The 12,820-nt window shown below is 37.1% G+C and overlaps 3 protein-coding genes across 3 annotated transcripts; 1 reads left to right on the top strand and 2 right to left on the bottom strand.

Moving 5' to 3' along the window:
* Positions 1 to 25: 25 nt before the first annotated feature.
* GCK72_008405 (uncharacterized protein) lies at positions 26 to 1,261 on the bottom strand (the record flags this gene model as incomplete). The annotated part of the gene is made up of 5 exons (XM_053726807.1): positions 26 to 193; positions 243 to 358; positions 699 to 876; positions 921 to 1,024; positions 1,078 to 1,261. 5 exons carry the CDS (start codon positions 1,259 to 1,261, stop codon positions 26 to 28), a joined length of 750 nt encoding a protein of 249 aa, XP_053586384.1.
* Positions 1,262 to 1,294: 33 nt separating this feature from the next.
* GCK72_008404 (uncharacterized protein) lies at positions 1,295 to 2,409 on the bottom strand (the record flags this gene model as incomplete). The annotated part of the gene is made up of 6 exons (XM_053726806.1): positions 1,295 to 1,407; positions 1,461 to 1,650; positions 1,697 to 1,836; positions 1,882 to 1,979; positions 2,114 to 2,235; positions 2,284 to 2,409. 6 exons carry the CDS (start codon positions 2,407 to 2,409, stop codon positions 1,295 to 1,297), a joined length of 789 nt encoding a protein of 262 aa, XP_053586383.1.
* Positions 2,410 to 3,897: 1,488 nt separating this feature from the next.
* Positions 3,898 to 10,855, top strand: GCK72_008403 (uncharacterized protein; the record flags this gene model as incomplete). Its single annotated transcript, XM_053726805.1, has 8 exons — positions 3,898 to 3,990; positions 4,039 to 4,241; positions 4,604 to 4,691; positions 5,444 to 5,649; positions 7,213 to 7,306; positions 7,363 to 7,565; positions 10,031 to 10,115; positions 10,628 to 10,855. The coding sequence occupies 8 exons, from the start codon at positions 3,898 to 3,900 to the stop codon at positions 10,853 to 10,855; spliced, it is 1,200 nt and encodes a 399-aa protein (XP_053586382.1).
* Positions 10,856 to 12,820: the final 1,965 nt, after the last annotated feature.

Here is a 12,820-nt window from a genome sequence, read left to right as displayed (position 1 = left end):
AGATAAAATACGAAAGCAAAAATTTCTAAGAATCATTTATATTGTCGAGATCGAGAAAAACTATAGTTGACAAGTGACTCCCTCGAAAAAATTCAACTTCCACATCTCCAGTCTCTCCGACTTCTGGTCTGAGCTCTCTTTCCATCATCATCTTAGCATCGACGTTGTCACTATGAGCTAGTAGAATGGTTTCCTGAAAATTTTCAAATTAAAATTCAATTGCACTAAAAGTATTTCATTACGTTTTCCGCCTCGAGAACTTCAATCAATTGGATGCCTGCGTTCTTCATTATAGTCTCTCCTCTTCTCAATTCGCGTGTATTGACGAACATGACTATCGACTCTGGATGATTGCACTCTGAAAAGTAAAGAATGAAAACTCTATGAACATTAGTCTTGTCACTGATAGCGGTCAAAACAAGCCACGCCCCCTCCAGCCGTCTTGGCAAGGCGTAACTTATTTCGAACGCCGAAGCTCGAGTCTGGTGTCAAGAAGGTGAACTTTGACAATAAACTCCAAAGTTACTGTGACCTAGAAACACAAAAGGAAAAGTTCGGCCAGCAACCACCATGATCATAGCCATAGAAAAATATGGATTTTTCTACATATTTTTCATCTTATTACAATTTCCCGAAATTCCCATTTGGAGTGGCTTGAACGCCGAAACGAAAGTTAGTGAATTGAAAATGAAACATACTTTTCTTATATGCGTTCCCGACAAATCCAACGATAACTCCAACTAATCCGAAAAATAAGCCGTAGAGATAGATACAAGTGAATCCTTTTGATTTACTGTCGATAGTGAAGAAGGCGTAAAGGAAGGCAACAGCAGATGTCAGGAGAATAAACGCGTTGAAAATAATGAATAAATCAACCTGAAAATAAAAATTTGATTTTTTGAGTATCTTCAAAACCGCACCTTCCACTTTCTTATTTCCACCATAGTCTTTGTCGATTCCAGTTTTGATTTCAGCAGTTTTTCCATTACCAATGACGAAACCAGATTTTCCCCATCTTCCACTCCTGAAATTGAATGCAAATGAATGTTCTGTATTTTTGTTATCTTTTTGCTTTACCTTTTTCGAATTCATTGTCATATTCCAAATGTCTTGCCAATCCATTGTTCTCTCTGGTTCTCAACGCATCCAAGAGCCTTTTATTTGTGACGAGGCAGGCTTTTCCACCAAACTCTACGACTTCGTCGTTGATGTATTTTACAATTTTATCAGTTTCCATGATATTCTTTAAAGAAATTATCATCGCTGCCTGAAAAAAAGAAAGTTTGGGCTCGTTTTAGGTATAGGAGTTTTTACCGGTTGTGCACGAGAATGGATCATAGAAAGAATCGACTTGATGCAATGTCTCAAGCACCAATGATGAGACTAGATTTTCCCCAGCTTCTGCTTCTGAAATTGTATGCAATTGAATGATTCATATTTTTGCAATCTTCCTGTATTACCTTTTTTAAAGTCTTCACAAGCATCATAATTCCCAGTCCAACCATTGACACCGCCTACTTTCATCGCATTCAGAATATCAAGGTCGGTGACCAATGATGCGTTGAGACCGATCTCAAGAAGAGAGTTATTCAGATTCGTCACCGCTTTTTCAGCTTTCGTACAATCTTTGAACGAGAGGATCATGATTCGCTGAAAATATGAAGTTTGAGCTCGTTTTAGGTAGAGAAGCTATTACAGATTGTTGTCTACGAGAACTCTTCGTACTCAGCATTGACTCAATATTAGCTCTTCCTCCACAAATACGCATAATTGATGTTCTTGCTTCCAAATTCATATATCCAGTCACCAGAACTCGAAGGAATCCGTCCGGAACTCCTGAAAATGAATGTGATTTTTCTTATATGGCTGGAAAAGACTCACCTGACGCCAATTTGAAAATCAAAGTGATACCGGTGGCAATTGTCAGTCCTGCCAGCAGTATACAGATCAGGGATATGCCTATGGAGACGCTTTGGGCGCTGAAAGAATTCAAAGTGGGCGAAAATGCGACGAGAGAGTGTGTCTGCGTCTCTCAAAATCGCACACTCTCTCTCGCCGCATTTTCGAATTTCGGCTAGAAATGCGAAACGCTCAACGCCACCCGGGCACATACCTGATACAGATTCCATCGAGCCAATTGGTTGTCGAATACTTTTTAGTTGATGCAAGGTTTGAGTATGCAACAAACATCACACTCGCAATTCCAGCCACACTTTGAAAGGACGGAATGTGTATCTAGAAAAATTGCAAACAATGAACACTGTTTTTGAATTGAAAACGAACTTCTAGGAAGTAATTGGCATCGTTCTGTCTTGCATTTGCCAGAAATTGGAGAATGTGAGAGGGCATTTGGTAGAAATTGCGGATACCACTTTGGTATTGTGGCGACAATTCATCGAAACTCACCATCTTCTTTGAGCAATGATTCAAAATCAAAAAGGAAGCGCCACTGCCTTAGTGCTCACACGTGGAAATAAGCGTCCAACAAGGTCTCCTATGACGGTTTTAGGGGCAGATTACGTCATCAAACGTGGAATGTCACGAAAAATGAAAAATTACCGAAAATTCACACGTGAGGGATTTTTTCAACAGGGAATATAATGATCATCCATTTTCTTAAGAACCAGCGCGTTTTTCTAAAATTGGCTCACTCAGTTTTGTTTGAAACCGTGTTATGAACCAGAGATGTTGGGAAGTGAAAATTTTCTTATCCGGAAGTCGGAAGTCGGAAGTTGGAAGTGATTTTTCTTATCAGGAAGTCGGAAGTAAAATTTCTTATCCGGAAGTCGGAAGTCGGAAGTCGATAGTAAAAAAACACCCGGAAGTCGGAAGTCGGAAGTAGATTTCTTCGCAAAGATTTAAAAGCTCCAAAAGAAAATATCATGAAATTCACAAAAATCAGTGAGAAACTAGTTTTTGGCTGAAGAAAAGCCTACATATTTTCTGTCCTTTTAGACCATTTTTCCTTGTATTTCTGAGAAATTTACTTTTCCTAATCTCCACTCTTGTGAAATGACGGAAGTCGGAAGTGAAACTCCGAATCCGGTAGTCGGAAATCGGAAGTCGGAAGTAAAAGTTTCAAAACGGAAGTCGGAAGTGAAAAATGCCCGGAAGTCGGAAGTCGGAAGTCGGAATTCCGTGCAACTCTGGAACCCACTTATCATTTTTTGTGTTTTTCTGTTTGGTAACTTTTGAGTTATCTTTTTTTTCAATAACTTTGAAATATCTGACCTCATTTTGCATACCGTAAAAACTGTAATAGAAGCGCATCCGCCTTTATTTTGCAACCCCCTTTCGAAAGTGCGCCTCTATTACAGGGGCGCCTCTAATAGAGGGTGCGCTTTTATTTTTCAACATGTCCGTTCGGCTGTTTCTGAAAATCTCCAGCCAATAAACTTTAACCAAGCCAACGTTTTCTATGAGAAAACTACAAGGAAAACCCCAAAATTTGCAGTACTTTGAACGAAAAGTTAGGTTTTATTTTGTTTTTTTTCCAGGGATTTTGAAAAAGTATGATTGAAAACCAGAAAAAGTATTTCAAGCTTATTGAGGATGCGCCTTTATTAGAGGGGCGCCTCTATTACAGTTTTTACGGTATATCAAAAATCCATTCTCACTGCTTTTTTCTCATGTTCATTGCCTACCATTTGCATTTATTCATTACGTGTCTGCTTCTAAACTGACCGAGTTATAACATTTTATGCTTAAAATAAAATCAGCCACCGGCAAACGGCAAATAGGCCATATTCCTGTAGGGCAAGATATTTACCTTATTGGGTGAGATGTTCGAGAAGGTTCCGTTCATTTTTATTGATTTTTTGGGTTCGATATGTTCTTGTTCAAAGTAATTACATGTAATGAACATATTAGTCTTACTTAATTATTTTATTTTTCAGAATGATACCAAATATATTCGCCCGTAGAGAACCAACACTATTGGAGCTTCTCAAAAATACCCTGGAGAGACTTGAGACATCCCGAACTAATTTTGTATGTGATGTACTCTATTTTTGAATTAAAAAAACAAGTTATTTTCAGAGAGAATGCTGGACTGATCAGGGAATAGTTTTCTTCACTATCGGAGTTTTGTGCGCTTTCCTTCAAACCGGTCCGGCATACAATCGATCGATAATTACTGGTTACTCCTCGATCTCATGCTTTGCGTTCTGTTTCTTCATACATTCATATGTGAATTGGTGTGGTCATATCACCGACATTCGGGAACACTTCAAGTTTATACAGTAAGTTCTAAAAATATTGACAAAATTTTATTATTTTGGCACGGTGTCTGGGAGTGACTACTAAAATCAAACTCCATATAAAAATTCTTCCTCACAAATGCTGGCGACAGCCGAATAATTGTTTGAAAACTGTATAAATCGAATTAAAAAGTGTCCAATCAAACTGCGTATCAAAGGTGCACGATGACGCAGCAAATTGGAAAAATTCAAGTTTAAATTTGCCGCCGAGTATTCACCAAAGCTCAAATTTTCAAAGAATTTTCTGAAACATCGGAATCTGAAACGAAATACTATGATTTTCCTCTTTTAATTTCGCCAACTGACACCAAACAAGCATCATTAAAAAGTGTACATACTTCCAGAAGTATCTCACGGAATCCTCGGAAACGGGCTGGAATTGAAGAAGTGCGACGAATCATCAAAGAACAGAGTAGTCGGAAAAATGTGAATGTAAGTTTATCTCCAATGTGTGTGCTGCCAATTCATTGTCATACATCTGTACAGTAAGAATATATTACTTGTAGTTTAGAACTTGAGATAACTCGCTTCAAAATGACAATTCGATCAACCTGTCAAATTGTAGATCTCGATGAGCTCTACCATAATCTATTTTCATTTTCACTTTGAGTATAGTGAGAGCCGCTGAAGCACACCAAGATCTACAATTTGACAGGTTGATCGACTACTCATTGTCATTTTAAAGCTAGTTATCTCAAGACCCGCTCAAGGCCCTGAACCGGCCCGCTGGCAAGTATTGAAAACTGTGTATAGACTGTGTAGATCAAACCTAAATCTTTATTTTGTAGCTGACAACGTTTCTGTACGGGTACGTCCTAGGAAGTTTATCGAAGGTTCTGAATGATGAGCTGTAATTTTTCGTACAGAAAAATTTTCAACCACAAAAATGAAGCTTTAGATTTGAACAATAGTTTTCCGGAATCCGGTTTTCTGTCATTCCGGTTCTGGATTCCGGATTAGACATTTAGCAAAACATTCGATATTCCGGATTTTGAAATTCTAAGTTTTTTCGCTCCGGTTCCGGATTCCGGATTCCCTAAATGGAAGAATATCATTAACTGCAACTATGCTATTCACTCCATAAAACTTGGCTTTATGAGATAATCAGAATGATCGTAGCATCCTAGATGAAGTTTATCATCTGTAACTGTAACTGTAGATAAACAAATATAATACTACTTCAGGACATCATCTACATCCTTCTCCACCTTCTTAGTTTCATCGCACTCACTTTGACGTCGATCGGAATAATTCGTCTCAGAATTGCGCTAGATTTGCGTTTTGTCGATGTCCCGTTTCTCATCATCTACTTCTTATTCTTCATCGGTTTCTCTTTGGCTGCTTTAACAATGGCTATCAAGAATTGGAGATTGTTCGAGGAAATCAAGAAGTGCGGAGAGCCTAATAGCAAAATTAACGAAAAAAGTTTATGCATGAAATTATAAAAAGTTCTGACAAGGGAACCTCAGGGGATCGCAAGTTTTGAATCGTTCCAAATTGCTACCAGGTATTAGGGATAATTTGATTAGGCAAATCCCAATTTTTCATTTTGTGCTTGTCACTTTCCGCTGATAAAAACCTTCTTCACTCCTGGTTTTTGAAGCCATTTTTGAGCTTTTACAAGGTTTAATCACAGGGGTCAAACTTTGAGACGGTTTTGGGGACTAAACAAAAATTTGGGATATTCCTAATCAAGCTATATGATACCTGGTAGCAATTTGGAACGATTTCAATATTGCCAGCTCCTGAAAATTGACAATATGCTAACGTTAACAATTTAAATTTCTTACTTAATGTTTACGATAAACTGTACGAAACAAAATATTAATAATTGTTTTGAATAAAATAAAGATGCTATATGAATCCAATTTTTATTTTACTATGCATGATAACAGGTGACAAACTTCGGGAGTTTTTCAGAGCATTATTGGTTTTGTTAATTTTTGTCATAACGTCAAAACGTACATGGTTATCGTAAAAAGGACCTATTCGAAGGAAGCATAACAAAGCAAACAACTAGTTTGCTACCTTGTGAATATGCTGTATTTTGGTATGTTTTCAACAGAAAATTCGAACGTGTAATTGAGCTTATGTGTCAGTCACTGACATTGAAGTACATGTTCAACCAAACCTTTTGCAATTCTTATTAGCAGTACTGTATGCTGCTAGGCCACATTCCTGTATGGCAGGGTACTCATCAGAGTTGCATGGAAGTGAAAATTTCTTATCCGGAAGTCGGATGTGATTTTTCTTATCCGGAAGTCGGAAGTAAAATTTCTAATCCGGAAGTCGGAAGTCGTAATTAGATTTTTTAGCAAATATTCAAAAACTTCAAGAGAAAAGATCATAAAATTGGCAGAAATCAGTGGAAAATTAGGTTTTGGATGAAGAAAAGCCAATTTTCTCTCCTTTTAGACCATTTTTTCCAAGTATTTCTGCGAAATATACTTTTCGGAAATTCCACAGTTATGGAATGACGGAAGTCGGAAGTAAAATTCCTTATCCGGAAGTCGGAAGTCGGAAGTCGGAAGTCGGAATTCCATGCAACTCTGGTACTCATCCTATTGAGTGTGATGCTCGAGAAGGTTCCATTCGTTTTTATTGATTCTTGGGCGCGATGTGTTCAAATACTTGAGTAGTTTGGCTCGGAGACGAGGCGTGGGTCTCGTTGCGGGAATTTTTTTTACGGCGACTCTCTACCGTACTTTAGCCATAAAAAGTTTTATACTACGGTAGTCGATACCGCGTCCCCGGGCCGAACTTTGAGCAAGCGGTCAGCCACCGGCAAACAGCAAATAGGCCATATTCCTGTAGGGCAAGATATTCACCTCATTGGGTGGAATGTTCGAGAAGGTCCCATTCATTTTTATTGATTTTTCGGGCGCGATATGTTCTTGTTTGAAACAATTACATGTACTAAGCATATTTTCCCACTATATTTTTTATTTTTCAGAATGATACCAAATATATTCGCCCGTAGAGAACCAACACGATTGGAGCTTCTCACAAATGACCTGGAGAGAATTGAGACGGCCCGAACCAAATTTGTATGTGATCCAGTCAATTTTTGAATTGTTGAATGAATAAAAAGACGTTTTTTCAGAGAGAATGCTGGACTCTTCAGGGATTAATTTTCTTCACTATCGGAGTATTGTGCTCTTTCTATCAAACTGGTCCGTCATACAATAAATCGATAGTTCTTGGTTACGGGTGGATTATATGCACTTTTTGTCATTTCTTCATACAGTCATATGTGAATTGGTGTAGACATATCAGCGATGTTCGGGACTGCTTCGACCGTATAGAGTAAGTTCTAGAAAACTTGCAAATTGGACCGAAACGCCGCTTCAACCTCAATGTTATAAGCCGAAAATATACAAAAATGTAGATCTCAACGAGTTCTACAGTAGCGAGCATAAGTGAGTACCTCTAGGTACTTTCATGTGTAACTCAGCTGAATGATATCCGTTTTGTCTAAACTTTGTTTTAAAAGGAAGCCAAAATATTCAGCAATACGAATATAGGTTTTTTTGAAAAACTTCCATCACTGATTTTTTCGATAATCGATTTTTCCTGATCTTGATTTGAAAATCCAAAAAAAACTTTTTATTTTTCTCCTGGAGTTATTGAGTTTTTGATGTCAAAATAATGGAACATGTTCAAATAAACAAAAAATTATGTTGAATTGGCTTCTCAACTCCTGAGCATCGTACTAGAGCTCCAGAAGTCAAAAGTAGTGCATTCAAAAAAATCTTCATAACTCCTCAAAAAAAGCTTCAAATTAGCCGAAACATGCACCAAAAGACGTGTCTTGAGTTTTTCTACAAACCAACATCAAAAAATTACAGTTTAAGAAAAAATAATTTTTCTAATTTTTTCACTAAAAATTTTTTTAAACTCCTATTTTTTCTCAATTTCTGGCATTTTGTGACTACAACACGAACAAGGAACACATAACTGTGTTTTATTATGTGTGATAAAGCATCTTGCATGCAGTATTTGAAAGTTATGTTTGTTTTTCATCCAGAAAATACCAGAAATTGAGAAAAATAGGAATTAAAAAAAATTTTAGTGAAAAAATTAGAAAAATTATTTTTTCTTAAACTGTAATTTTTTGATGTTGGTTTGTAGAAAAACTCAAGACGCGTCTTTTGGTGCATGTTTTGGCTAATTTGAAGCTTTTTTTGAGGAGTTATGAAGATTTTTTTGAATGCACTACTTTTGACTTCTGGATCTCTAGTACGATGCTCAGGAGTTGAGAAGCCAATTCAACATAATTTTTTGTTTATTTGAACATGTTCCATCATTTTGACATCAAAAACTCAATAACTCCAAGAGAAAAATAAAAAGTTTTTTTTTGGATTTTCAAATCAAGATCAGGAAAAATCGATTATCGAAAAATCAGTGATGGAAGTTTTAAAAAAAAACCTATATTCGTATTGCTGAATATTTTGGCTTCCTTTTAAAAAAAAGTTTAGACAAAACGGATATGATTCAGCTGAGTTACACATGAAAGTACCTAGGGGTACTCACTTATGCTCGCTACTGTATATTTGTGGCCAATTTACTAGTGAAGGATCCCGAGTCGAGATGGAGTTACATTGCGAGATGTATATCACTAGAACGGAAATTTTGCGCAGATTTCAAATCTATATTCTGTTTTTGCTAAACGAAATAAGTTATTTGCGTATTTGTGGCTTCTCAGTGCAAAAATGAGCATTTTTAAGTTCTTCCAATCAAGTAGATTGCAATGTTTACGTTAGAACTTTAGAAAATAAGTAGATGCGTCATTTTTGAAAATTTAAGAAACTCCTCAAAAGGTTTTCTGGAAATAAGTTCTGAATCCATATTCAAACGTACAACACAGACAAGTTTGAACAAAAAATAGAAAAAAACATTAATTTTGCGAGGCTTGAAAATGCTCATTTTTGCACTGAGAAGCCACAAAAACGCGAGTAACTTTTTTCACGAGATCGTTTAGCAAAAACAGGATATAGATTTGAAATCAGCGGAAAATTTCGGTTCTAGTGATGTATATCTCGGCCCGGAATCCTTCCCTAGTCAGTGTCAGATGGATATTTGTTAATGTGTCACGACGCAAGATGAAGAGCAAACAACCTTGAAAAAGGAGAAAGAAACTATTCTAGCCTGGCATCCGGGGCGAACTAGATAATTGTCATAGAACTTTTTCTTTAAAAACTTTGTTCTTAAAACCCGGGATGGTCCGGCTGCAAAACTTGAGAAAGGAAGCTTGGCATTTAGTCCTCAAATAACAGTTTTCAATAATATTTTCTTTCTTACAGTACTGCCCATAAAGAATGCGAAACTTGCAGTTTTTAACTGAAAATGGTAAACTTTGTGAGTGTGCCACGGCCTCCCAGATAGTTTCACAGTATTGATTGTTTCTGGATTGTATAGATCACAAGTAGAGCTTCATTTTTGTAGTTGACAACTTTTTTGTACGGACACATCCTAAGAAGTTACAGAAAGAGAATTGTAAAAGTTAAAAAATCTCTTCTTTTTGCACTGAAAAAGGACAACAATTGCGACAAATTACTTTGTCGATACGTATCTTGTTAGGATGTGTACGTACAAAAAAGTTGTCAACTACAAAAATGAAGCTCTAAGTTTGATCTATCCAATCCATAAACAATCAATATTGTTAAACTATCAGGGAGGCCGTGTCACACTCACAAAGTTGACCATTTTCAACTAAAAACTGCAAGTGTCGAATTCTTTATGGCCAGTACTGTATGTGAATAATATTCCAGAAGACTCTCACAGTGTACTCGGACTGTTGTGATTGAAGAAGTACGACAATGCATCGAAGACCAAAGATGTCGTAAAAATGGGAATGTGAGTTTATCTAACCTGTCGATACCATTCATTTAGTTCAAACTGGAAAATCTCGAGAGGGACTGACCGTTGAGGAAGAACTGCTGTCGCAACGACACTCCGGGTCCCGCAACGAAAACTAACTTTTCAGTGGAAAATGACCAACTTTATCAGTGTATTTCGTTGCCACCGGATTGTCCGATATACTCAATTTTATTTACTATTTTGAGAGTTACAGGTCGTCAAAGTGAAAAACCCCCCAATTTTGCTAATACGCCCTGAAATTAGTCGATTTGGGGTACCATTTACTTTGACAACCTGCAACTTTTAAGGGAGTGCCCCTACAAAAAAAATGGTCAACTACAAAAATGATGTGCTATTTTTGCTCTGTCCAGCCCATACAAAATTGAATAAATCGGACGTTCAGGTTCCTTCGAAACTTATTGTCGAAGTTGATCATTTTCCACTGAAAACAGCCAAAGTTGATAACCTTTCGAGTGATACTATAAAATAATTAATGTTTTCCACTTCAGGACATCATCTACATCCTTTTTCACATTGTTTATTTCATCGGACTCACTTTGGCGTCGATCGGATTAATTTATGCGAGAATTGCGTTGGATCTGCCCCCTGGCGATGTCCTTGTTCAAATCATCTTCTTCCCATTCTGCATTGTTCCCGCTTTGGTTGCTTTAACAATGACCATCAAGAATTGGAGAACGTTCGAACGTGCCAAGAAGAACCTAATGGAAACTTGCTAGTCGCATAAAATAACTACAAATGTCATACCGATTTGGGCCAGACGAGGCCTGCACTTTATCTCAATGTGTTGTACAGTACTGCTCGAAAGTGTATTAAGTTTTGCCGTTTTCATTTGAAAATGTCCAACTTTGAGAGTGTGTCATAGTAAAACTAACTGTCCCACAAAATAACTTTTTATGGGATCATACAGAACAAAAGTAGAGCTCCATTTTTGTAGTTGACAACTTTTTTGTACGGACGCTCTCTATAGAGTTACGTATCGACAAAGTAATTTCTCCTTCAAATTGACCAATTTCAGTGCAAAATAGAGTGATTTTTGAGCTGACCACTTAAAATAACTATAACTCTCAAGGGAGTGTCCGTACAAAACAGTTGTCAACTACAATAATGAAGTCCTACTTTTGGTCTATTTGATCCCATAGAAAGTTATTTTATGGGACAGTTAATTTTACCATGACACACGATCAAAGTTGGCCATTTTCAACTGGGAAACGCAAAACTTAATACACTTTTGAGCGGTACTGTATGTCAGAGCTGTGCGGAATTCCTTCCTTCGACTTCCTTCTTCCTTCTTCCCTCTTCCTTTTTCAAAAATTTACTTCCCTCTTCCCTCTTCCGTCTTCCGTTGAAAATTTTTTGCGACTTCCGACTTTCGTGTAAAAAGTTTACGAAAATTTTCGAATTTTCGACGAAATTTCGGCGGAATTTCGGTGGTTTTGATGGAATTTATGAAAACAACGTCAAAATTCGTTTTCATGCCTAGAAAAAAAATTGCTCACATTTGTCATTTTCAAAATTAACTTCCTACTTCCTTCTTCCCTCTTCCTTCTTCCGTCTTCCTTTTTGAAATTTTTGCTTCCATCTTCCCTCTTCCGTCTTCCCTTTTCAAAAAGTTACTTCCGACTTCCTTTTTCCGTCTTCCTTTTTCGAAAATTTTACTTCCGCACAGCCATTCTGTATGTCTTTGTTACACGAAAACCCACATGGTTCATCTTTGTACCGCTAACCAGGGCAATGTATCATTTTTTACTATTTTGCTTTTCTTTACAATAATAAATTATATGCCATCGCGGAACATATCAGAGAAATAGAACTCGCCAAAATCTTCATTTTGGTATATTTTTCAAATTATAGCACTATTTATGAAGCGAGTTACGTGCCGGCCCAGAGTGGCCTGGATGACAAATATTGAGAATGCAATAACGTTTGAAAAAAGGTCTTGTAAACGTTTTTTGCTTTCAAATTTCCTTTGTTCATTGTTTCTAGTTATTAAAAGAACGAATGAGAACCGCCAAACTCTCCGGAACGTTTTGAAGCTAGGCTTCTGGAAACCCAGACGTCTGGCCATCGTGACAAGCACCAGACAATTTGAAATCATGACATTTCGCTACTAAGCCACAAGGGATGCAAGGTCCGCAGCGAAAAGATTTGATTTTTTCTGAGTCGCGTTGCGTGCGCGTCGCGGTTTATATTGAAAAATACGATAAATCAACGTATAGAACCGGACAAAAAGCTATCAAGTTTTACCTTTTTCAGTTGAAAATGTCCAACTTTGAGAGAATGTTACAGTATTACTGATTGTCCCACAAAATAACTTTTTATGGAATCAAACAGACCAAGAGTAGAACTCCATTTTTGTAGTTGACAACTTTTTTGTACGGGCTCACCCTAGAGAGTTATAGTTATTTTTAGCCGACAGCTCAAAATTCCCCCTATTTTGCACTGAAATCTGTCGATTTGAGGGAGAATTACTTTGTCGACACGTAACTTGCTAGGGAGTGTCCGTACAAAAAAGTGGCCAACTACAAAAATGGAGTTATATTCTTGGTCTGTTTGACTCCATGAAAAGTTATTTTGGGGGATAATCAGTAATACCGCAACACTCTATCAAAGTTGGACATTTTCAACTGAAAAAGGCAAAACTTGATAGCTTTTTATCCGGTACTTTATATTTTGGCAATTGT

The sequence above is a fragment of the Caenorhabditis remanei genome, chromosome III (genome assembly GCF_010183535.1).
Source record: "Caenorhabditis remanei strain PX506 chromosome III, whole genome shotgun sequence".
NCBI classification, from domain to species: Eukaryota; Metazoa; Nematoda; class Chromadorea; order Rhabditida; family Rhabditidae; genus Caenorhabditis; species Caenorhabditis remanei.
This window is presented reverse-complemented; position numbering and strand designations above follow the sequence as displayed.